The sequence below is a fragment of the Oncorhynchus mykiss genome, chromosome 7, assembly GCF_057628025.1.
Source record: "Oncorhynchus mykiss isolate SJ-2025 chromosome 7, ASM5762802v1, whole genome shotgun sequence".
In the NCBI taxonomy this organism is placed as follows: domain Eukaryota; kingdom Metazoa; phylum Chordata; class Actinopteri; order Salmoniformes; family Salmonidae; genus Oncorhynchus; species Oncorhynchus mykiss.
In genome coordinates this window covers 52,850,737-52,860,762 of record NC_143028.1, presented here as the reverse complement: position 1 = coordinate 52,860,762, position 10,026 = coordinate 52,850,737, and the positions used below count along the sequence as shown (strand labels likewise).

The window sequence follows — 10,026 nt, the reverse complement described above, 5'->3', positions numbered from 1 at the left end:
CAGAGGTTACATTGACCAGAGAGATCTATTCCTGGCTGATATTAAGTTACAGTAACTTATGGCTGCTTTGCATTACAAGAAAAAGGAATGATTAAACACCGGTGACTGTGTGTTTTGACTTGAAACTGTTCAAACCTTTCAATTGACAAATAAGCATGATTTGGTAACGAACAAAAAAGACCAACCATGTTTGAAACCATAACCAAACAGACCAGCAGATGTCAGTATGACTGCATTGAGAAGTTGTCCTGACTATCAGTGGGAGAGGACTACACAGGGTGGTTTTTCCAGTAAAAGGTCCTGCACCAGAGAGAGAGAGAATACTCCAGGGAGAGTTTTCTATTCATCATTTGTCAACCATGTCATACCATCAGTTTAACCTATTCCCCAGCTGGGCCCGGCCCAGTCCTACAGACAGCAAGGGAAGTGGAGAGAATGTGGAGAGAGTGACAGTGTGTGTGTGTGTGTTTGTTTTTTTGTTTGGGAGGGACTGTGGTATCGGCTACTGTGAGACATTAGAGGGGGTGAGCGGGGTATGGTCTCCGTAATCTGTCACATGGGGATAGCCCAACCCAGACCTCTCTCATCAGAGAGGTGCATAGGACAGCCTCATGTCTGGCTGATAGAACCTACAGGGATTATTAATCAAGCCCTCCATGTCCCATCTGTAGGTTAACAGTACCAGAGCCTGTAAAGGTAACACTGCCAACAAGCAGCCTATGTCCAAGAGATGGGTGAGTGCTGCTTTGCCTGGCTTTGGTCTTCTGATGTTGCATCACTGAGGGATTTGTGCTTATATGATGGCGCTGTTACCAAGGCTTTTGGTAAACAAGGATAATTAACATAGGGATGCAATAATGCATTACATGAGAGTACGTTTATGATGCTCCAAGTAAACTTGGATAAAATTATTATTTTTTAAGTAAAAAAAAAAAGTTAGATGAGCTTCCAAAGTAAGGTCAAACGTTGGGAAAATCAGATTCAGCTAAAAGAGAAGAGGACATCATTTAAACAGGCAAATAGTAATAGGGTTTATGGTATGGTCTGCTCATCCCGTTATCTCATTTTCACTCCACCGCTTGCATGTGAAATCACTAATGTTGAAGAGGACAGTGTGCCGTGTCCAATTGTGCTGAGGTGGACTCTCTCCAACTCTCTCTCTCTCTCTCACTCAAACACTAACATAGTACACATACTCACAGCATGCGCTCTGCGCACCGCTCTGATCTATACACACTCGAACGCAGCACACAAGCATCGCTGTGCTACTGTCTTGGAAAAGGCAATAGGTGCGCATCCTATGAAGCGCTGTTTTGTTTGTTTTTACTGTTCTCAGCAAACGAGGAAATATCATCTTATTCTGACATACTCTGGAGTTTGGAAGCACCTGCTCCTGTTCTGGGGTCAACAATTTCAAAGGAGACTTCTGAGGCATAGCGACAGAGACACCAGAGCGAGGTAAATGTGAAAATATATTTGGAATACAAATCTGCTTGGATTGTTGTATTTTGTGAAATACTATATCTTAAGTATGATGACAGTGTTGAATTTTAAATGTGTTATTTATAGTTGTGAGTCCCACTGGGGACAGACGTCAGTTCAACGTCTAGTTTTGATTTACATTTGGTTGAGCTGCCAACAAATGTAAATTCAACTTGAAATCAACGAACAATGAATTGGATTTAGGTTCAAAGTTGATGATTTATGTTGCAAATCCAATCCGTTTTAAACATCATTACATTTAATTTTTGGGTTGAAATGATGTGGAAACAACATTGATTTAACCAGTTTTTATCCAGGGGGTGGTGCTGCTGCTACTAAGAAGCCCGGTCGGTGAAGGGGTGGGGAGTGGCGGTGGATCGATCGCTGTTATCAATTCCACTGAGCGCAGGATGGGGTGGGGATAGGAATGGGGCTGGGCGGGGTGATGAAAATAACGATGATATATCGGACACAAGTTAAATGTATCTGGGCGTGATGGTAAGGGTAATTGGGTCCTTTTATGAGTCCTTATTATGTTTTGTGGAACAACAATATGCTGTACCTTGTTGTTTTCTCTCTCTCTCTCTCTCTCTCTCTCTCTCTCACTCTCTCTCTCTCTTTCTCTCTCTCACTCACACATGGGAAACATGTTTACATATTACATATATATACAGTGTTGTAATGATGTGCAAATAGTTAAAGTACAAAAGGTAAAATAAATAAATATAAATATAGGTTGTATTTACAATGGTGTTAGTTCTTCACTGGTTGCCCTTTTCTTGTGGCAACAGGTCACAAATCTTGCTGCTGTGATTGCACACTGTGGTATTTTATCCACTAGATATGTGAGTTTCTTATTATTCTGTCACTGTGTACTCCCTGTTTAGGGCCAAATAGCATTCTAGTTTGCTCAGTTTTTTTGTAAATTCTTTCCAATGTGTCAAGTAATTTTCTTTTTCTTATCTCATGATTTGGTTGGGTCTAATTGTGTTGATGTCCTGTGGCTCTGTAGGGTCTGTTTGTGTTTGTGAACAGAGCCACAGGACCAGCTTGCTAAGGAGGCTCTTCTCCAGGTTCATTTCTCTGTTTTGTTCATTTCTCAAATTATTATGGAAGGTTTGGGAATCTTTTCCTTTTAGGTGGTTGTAGAATTTAGCAGCTTATTCTGGATTTGATAATTATCAGGTATCGGCCTAATTCTGCTTGCATGCATTATTTGGTGTTTTACGTTGTACACAGAGAATATTTTTGCATGATTCTGCATGCAGAGTCTCAATTTGGTTTTTGTCCCATTTTGTGACTCCTTGGTTGGTGAGCGGATCCCAGACCTCACAACCATAAAGGGCAATAGGTTATATAACTGATTCAAGTATTTTTTGCCAGATCCTAATTGGTATGTCGAATTTGATGTTCCTTTTGATAGCTTAGAAGGCTCTTCTTGTCTTGTCTCTCAGATCGTTCACAGCTTTGTGGAAGTTACCTGTGTTGCTGATGTTTAGGCCAAGGTATGTATAGTTTTTTGTGTGCTCTAGGACAATGGTGTCTAGATGGAATTTTTATTGTGCAACTGGACCTTTTTTGGAACTCCATTATTTTTGTCTGACTGAGATTTACTGTCAGGGCCCAGGTCTGACAGAATCTGTGCAGAAGATCTAGGTGCTGCTGTAAGCCGTCCTTGGTTGGGGACAGAAGCACCAGATCATCAGCAAACCGTAGACTTTGACTTCAGATTCTAGTAGGGTGAGGCCGGGTGCTGCAGACTGTTCAAATGCCCTCGCCAATTTGTTGATATATATGTTGAAGATGGTGGGGCTTAGGCTACATCCCTGTCTCACCCCCCAGCCCCGTGGAAAGAAATATGTGTTTTTTTGTCAATTTTACCACACACTTGTTTGTGTACATGGATTTTATAATGTTGTATGTTTTTCCCCCAATACGACTTTCCATCACTTTGTATAGCAGACCCTCATGCCAAATTGAGTTGAAAGCTTTTTTGAAATCAACAAAGCATGAGAAGACTGCCTTTGTTATGGGTTGTTTGTTTATCAATTAGGGTGTGCAGGATGAATGCGTGGTCTGTCGTACAGTAATTTGGTAAAAAATACTATTTGACATTTGCTCAGTACATTGTTTTTGCTGAGAAAATGTATGAGTCTGCTGTTAATGATAATGCAGAGGATTTTCCCAAGGTTGCTGTTGACACATATCCCCCACGGTAGTTATTGGGGTCAAATTTGTCTCCACTTTTGTGGATTGGGGTGATCAGTCCTTGGTTTCAATATTGGGGAAGATGCCAGAGCTGAGGATGATGTTAAGGAGTTTAAGTATAGTCAATTTGAATTTGTGCTCTGTATATTTTATAATTGAATTTAGGATACCATCAACCCCACAGGTCTATTTGGATTGGAAGGTTGTTTTTTGTCCTGTAGTTCATTCGATGTAATTGGAGAATCCTGCGGGTTCTGGTAGTCTTTAATAGTTGATTCTAAGATTTATTTGATCATGTATATGTTTTTGCTGTTTGTTCTTTGTTATAGAGCCAAAAAGATTGGAGAAGTGGTTTATCCATACATCTCCATTTTGGATAGATAACTATTCGTGTTCACCATAATGAAGGCGTAGGCTCAGGTTTTCTGGGTCTCTATGTTTTTGGTTGGATAGGTTTCTCAATTTCCTTCTTAGGTTTTTGCATTCTTCATCAAACCATTTGTCATTGTTGTTAATTTACTTAGGTTGACATTTTTTGATTTGATAGGGAAGCTGAGAGGTTAAAAATACTGTTTAGGTTTTCTACTGCCAAGTTTACACCTTCACTATTAAAGTATAACCTTTTGCCCAGGAAATTGTCTAGAGGGGATTGAATTTGTTGTTGCCCGGGCGGTGTGTTTGGGACCATAGTCATGCTGAAAGACCCAGCCACGATTCATCTTCAATGCCCTTGCTGATGGAAGGAGGTTTTCACTCAAAATCTCACGATACATGGCCCCATTCATTCTTTCCTTTACAAGGATCAGTCGTCCAGGTCCCTTTGCAGAAAAACAGCCCCAAAGCATGATGTTTCCACCGCCATGCTTCACAGTAGGTATGGTGTTCTTTGGATGCAACTCAGCATTCTTTGTCCTCCAAACATAACGAGTTGAGTTTTTACCAAAAAGTTATATTTTGGTTTCATCTGACCATATGACATTCTCCCAATCTTCTTCTGGATCATCCAAATGCTCTCTAGCAAACCTCAGACGGGCCTGGACATGTACTGGCTTAAGCAGGGGGACACGTTTGGCACTGCAGGATTTGAGTCCCTGGCGGCGTAGTGTGTTACTGATGGTAGGCTTTGTTACTTTGGTCCCAGCTCTCTGCAGGTCATTCACTAGGTCCCCCCGTGTGGTTCTGGGATTTTTGCTCACCATTCTTGTGATCATTTTTACCCCACGGGGTGAGATCTTGCGTGGAGCCCCAGATCGAGGGAGATTATCAGTGGTCTTGTATGTCTTCCATTTCCTAATAATTGCTCCCACAGTTGATTTCTTCAAACCAAGCTGCTTACCTATTGCAGATTCAGTCTTCCCAGCCTGGTGCAGGTCTACAATTTTGTTTCTGGTGTCCTTTGACAGCTCTTTGGTCTTGGCCATAGTGGACTTTGGAGTGTGATTGTCTGAGGTTGTGGACAGGTGTCTTTTATACTGATAACAAGTTCAAACAGGTGCCATTAATACAGGTAATGAGTGGAGGACAGAGGAGCCTCTTAAAGAAGAAGTTATAGGTCTGTGAGAGCCAGAATTCTTGCTTGTTTGTAGGTGACCAAATACTTATTTTCCACCATCATTTGCAAATAAATTCATTCAAAATCCTACAATGTGATTTTCTGGATTTTTTTTCTCATTTTGTCTGTCATAGTTGAAGTGTACCTATGATGAAAATTACAGGCCTCTTTCATCTTTTTAAGTGGGAGAATTTGCATAATTGGTGTCTGACTAAATACTTTTTTGCCCCACTGTAGGTATCACACATGAGGACATTTTTCTCTGTTGAGATAATTTCCTTGTTCATTTCTATACAGATGTAAAATGTTCCTGTTTTAACTAATTTAATTGAGGGTTTTAGGTCCGCTCTGTACCAAATTAAAATACAGCCTAACTCTCTACCCTGTTTCACACCAGGTAGTTTGATAGATGGGACTACCAGCTCTCTGTAACCTAGAGGGTAACTAGTGGGTCCATCTCCTTTATACCATGTTTCTTGTAGGATGACAATGTCTGCATTTCCAATTTCTTTGATGAAGTCTGTGTTCCTGCTGTTTAGGCCCGAAGGCAGATTTTTTTATTTTTTTTATTTCACCTTTATAACCAGTTAGGCTAGTTGAGAACAAGTTCTCATTTGCAACTGCGACCTGGCCAAGATAAAAACATAGCAATTTGACACATACAACAACACAGAGTTACACATGGAATAAACAAAACATAGTCAATAATACAGTAGAACAAAATAAAACAGAAAGTCTATATACAGTGAGTGCAAATGAGGTAAGATAAGGGAGTTAAGGCAATAAATAGGCCATGGTGGCAAAGTATTTGCAATATAGCAATTAAAACACTGGAATGGTAGATGTGCAGAAGATGAATGTGCAAGTAGAGATACTGGGGTGCAAAGGAGCAAGATAAATAAATAAAGACAGTATGGGGATGAGGTAGGTAGATAGATGGGCTGTTTACAGATGGGCTGTGTACAGGTGCAGATGACCTCAGACCTTGTATATTCTAGGATGAGATAGGAAAGCTTTGTGTTCCAAAGTGTCTAGTGTTGTTTTTGTGTGGTTTAGTCACAGCTCATGCAGCCTTACACCAAATCCATAGTTAATGTTTCCTCTCTCAGAAGTCTGTTTTAAAGCTGTACGTCCAATAGCATTAATGGTTTACCATTAGTCACAAAGCTGTGTGTTGGTCCGTGACATCCCAGTGGTAAACACATTAACGTGTGGGGAAACATAGGACAATAGGCAGGGGATTGTAGGAAAAGTAGGATTACGCTACATCCATGAAGAATGACATTGGACGATTCACTCTCCTACTGATAAACTCCATTGTTAAATATATCAATGTATTCTCTCTCTCCTCCTTTCTCCTTCCATCGCTCTCTCCCCATCAGGATGTGTGGGGTGGACGTGGACCTGGATGAGGGGGGCTCAGGTGACGAGGAGAAGGAGCAGGAGTTCTGGGTGGGGGAGGGGGTGAAGATGCTGCCCCCTCCCCTGGCCCACAGTGAGGGCAGCGCGTGGGGAAGCCGCCGGGGCAGGTGTGGCTGTGTGGCGTGCGGGGCAGGGCTGCTGTTGTGGAACGTGGGCGTGGTCCTGGTGTGTGTCCTGGTCCTGATGGCCGTGTTCACCCTGGTCCTGCTGCCCGCCTCGCTGCTGCTCTACGTCGGCTTCCTCTGCCACTCACGGGTGAGTAGTGGGTTGCTCATAGTGCCACTCAATGTCTCTAACACAACCTTTGACCATCAGAATACTGTGGTAGGATTTTATCTCCGAATTGAGGTCATAATGCTTAGCTTGCTAGATTTCGCTGATTAGCTTAGTATGTTGCTGCAAGTATGCTACATTTTACTCTTTGCTTCAAGTCAGGACACCAGTTGTATCTTAGAGATATTGTCTCATTTGTCAGACTACTGTAACACAATAATGATTTCAAAACATTACAACTTGTAACTCAAAGTTTTATTTACAAGATTCTCAGTTCAAACCTCTGCCATGTTTTCAAAAGTTGTGCATCTGTTAAACTCCGCCCATTGACCTTTTAGAAACCAATCAGATTTGTTCTGCCCTAAACCAATCAGATTCTTTCTGCCCTTAGAACAAAGTTGACAACACTTTATGTCAACCTGCGTTACGCTTGGCAACCCTTAATAAACCAGTTAATAACAGCTTATTTGCATATGGAACCAGCTAAAATAACATAATATTAAGAACCCCACTAGTGGATAACAGTCTGCCGTGCCCCAACATGAAAGTGTTTCAACATGAAATTATATGAACGATTCCCTTCTGCTCCACCCTAACCCAACACTCTAAAAGTATACTGAGCTTGCACAAGTATTTAAAGAGTGGTAGGATTCAGTTCTTGTCGCTCATGGCACAGAGAACACCCTGGACCAGAGGAAAACACACTCAGGGTGGGACAGGACGTCCAGGTTCAAGTATCTGTCCAAGTGGGAGTATGTACTGTGGATTATGAAGAGTAGGGGGGCAAGCGCATAACCCTGGGGCACACCCTGTGTTTCTTTAGCAGTACATGGCACAGGCACTGGGGACAGACAGACACACCACTACATTTCTGGGTAAGATAGGGGTTGGCAGGGAAGTCCTATCAGCCTCGCCCTTCTTTAGACATCACCCGGAAGCTGACATCACTTCATTGGCCTATAGGCAACATTAAAGTGAGAGTTGACTTTAAAATCAAAGTTAGTGCAGATCTCATAATGGTGGTTTAATGTCAAGATGAGACCACATCTCATGCCATCTCTTATGTAGATCCGGCTCTATTCCTCAATCACAAATGAATGGGAAAGGGAAGCATATTGCTGGATAGACAACATGGCCTGGAGGCATCTTGGCATTAGAACACTTTTGAGGTCTTAAAGCATCTGACAAACTTAATTTTAATTTAGAACTGAACTATCATTGTAGGCGGACTGTGTCTAGAACACACTGGACTACAACATGATTATGATGTGCTGAGAAGCAAACTTGTTTTTGTAGTAAACTGTCATGTTAAGACCACCTTTAAGAAGAGACTGTGTCTAAAACAGGATTATGATGTGTATTCTGAGGCAGTCAGTAAATGCTAACACTCTCATAATGATGCTGTGTAGATGAGTGTGTACTTGTAGTTGGTGATGGGTTTCGAGGTTGCAGAGCTCAGCTGAGGTGGCTGGGGAAATTCCTCTTGAAAATGTTGACAATTAGAGAATTCTATGCGAGAGAGTTATTATAGAATGTAGCCCTATTGAGAAAACACTGAGTGTGTTTGAGTGTTTGTGTACTCCTATGTAAGTGTTTTTGTGAGTTTCTGTTTGTGCGCGTGCATGTCTGTCTGCCTGTGCATGTCCCTCTCTGTGTAGCTGTATCCCTCCTCTTCCCTCTTGCTGACAGTGTGTATATAGTATATCACCCATTAGCATTGCTTACAGGTTTTTAATCAAGTCTAGCAAGCAGAGCAAGGGCTCCACTCTTATCTCTATCTGTCTCTCTCTCATCCCAGTCTCTCTCCATCTTCCTCCATATCTCTCTCTCTCTCTCTCTCTCTCTGTGTGTGGCACTCACAGGTAATTGACAGCCTAGGGGTTTTATTGGCAGCTGCCTCTTATCTGAACATTGAAGAGAAACTGGGAAAGAGTCTGTCACACCCCACTACCTTCCCCCATATGGTCCCTCTTGCTTGCTCATGCGCACACACACACACACACACACACACACACACACACACACACACACACACACACACACACACACACACACACACACACACACCTCCTCAGTTCAGTTACAGATAAAGCACCAACGTTTGCTTCACTAACAAAAACAACTCAGAAACACATACTGTATGAATATAATTGTCCATATCTTTGGAGTCTGTTTCTGTCTGAATGTTACATTGGTCTCCCTCTCCACCCCCGCAGGTCCTAGACTCCCACTCTCCTTTCTGCCGTTACCTCGACGACAACAGTTGCTCCGCCCTTATTATCCTGGGCTTCGTGATGATGTCACCGCTGGTGGTGGTCGCGGCAGCCATCTTCTGTGGGCTGCTCCGGAGGCTGCGGCTCCTCCTGCTGTTTCAGCCAATTACACGCGCCTGGTACCGTGGACCGGGCTTGGACTGGGGAGGCGACGTCCTTGCTTGGGTCTGATTGGACCAACACTCTAATAAACCAGTTGTCTAAAAGTTTAATAGGGCAACGGTCAAGAGAGAATCCAGTCCTGGAGAATCACTGTGTCACCTAATGTATTTAGTGTCCCATTAAACTGTAGTGAATGTCATACAATCAAATGGATATAACGGGAACCAGTACAATTATTTAAAAACAAAGCTTGACATGTTAACAAGGCAGTGGTTAGGGGACTATTGCTAGTCAGAGAGGAGGCAGTGGAGGTAATGGTGGGATATACTAGCAGCTGTTCTCTGTGAATTTGTATTGGTTATGTATATTTATATTTTTCTGTTAACATATAGTTGTGAACATGATGTAGCAGAGAAACGAAACAGTATTGCATAAACTGTCACTCAAATGTCTAGAATGGAAGGAAAATCTGTTTACAATCTTACTTCATTTGACAGATGTTGTTCATTCTATTGATTTCATTATTTTCACCATCTGGGTTAAAGGGCAATTCTGCCACTTTTCAAGCTCATATTCATTATCTTCAGCACCAAACCAGTATCTAAATCAAATAGAATTGTATTGGTTGCATACACATATTTATCAGATGTCATTGCGCGTGTATCAAAAAGATCCAACAGTGCTGTAATAGTGTGAGTGTGTCTGAATAATGAT

The 10,026-nt window shown here is 42.0% G+C and overlaps 1 protein-coding gene across 1 annotated transcript; it reads left to right on the top strand.

Moving 5' to 3' along the window:
* The first annotated feature begins 823 nt into the window (after nt 1–823).
* Nucleotides 824–9,806, top strand: LOC110528069 (uncharacterized). Its single transcript, XM_021609864.3, has 3 exons — nt 824–1,458; nt 6,625–6,919; nt 9,154–9,806. The coding sequence occupies exons 1-3, from the start codon at nt 941–943 to the stop codon at nt 9,379–9,381; spliced, it is 1,041 nt and encodes a 346-aa protein (XP_021465539.3). The 5' UTR covers nt 824–940; the 3' UTR covers nt 9,382–9,806.
* Nucleotides 9,807–10,026: the final 220 nt, after the last annotated feature.

Excerpts from the sequence above, each read along its gene's own strand:
- LOC110528069 (XM_021609864.3), top strand. The coding sequence starts at position 941 with ATGAGCTTCCAAAGTAAGGTCAAACGTTGGGAAAATCAGATTCAGCTA. Across the intron at positions 1,459-6,624 it reads GACAGAGACACCAGAGCGAG|GATGTGTGGGGTGGACGTGG; the intron begins GTAAATGTGAAA and ends TCTCCCCATCAG. Across the intron at positions 6,920-9,153 it reads GCTTCCTCTGCCACTCACGG|GTCCTAGACTCCCACTCTCC; the intron begins GTGAGTAGTGGG and ends CCACCCCCGCAG.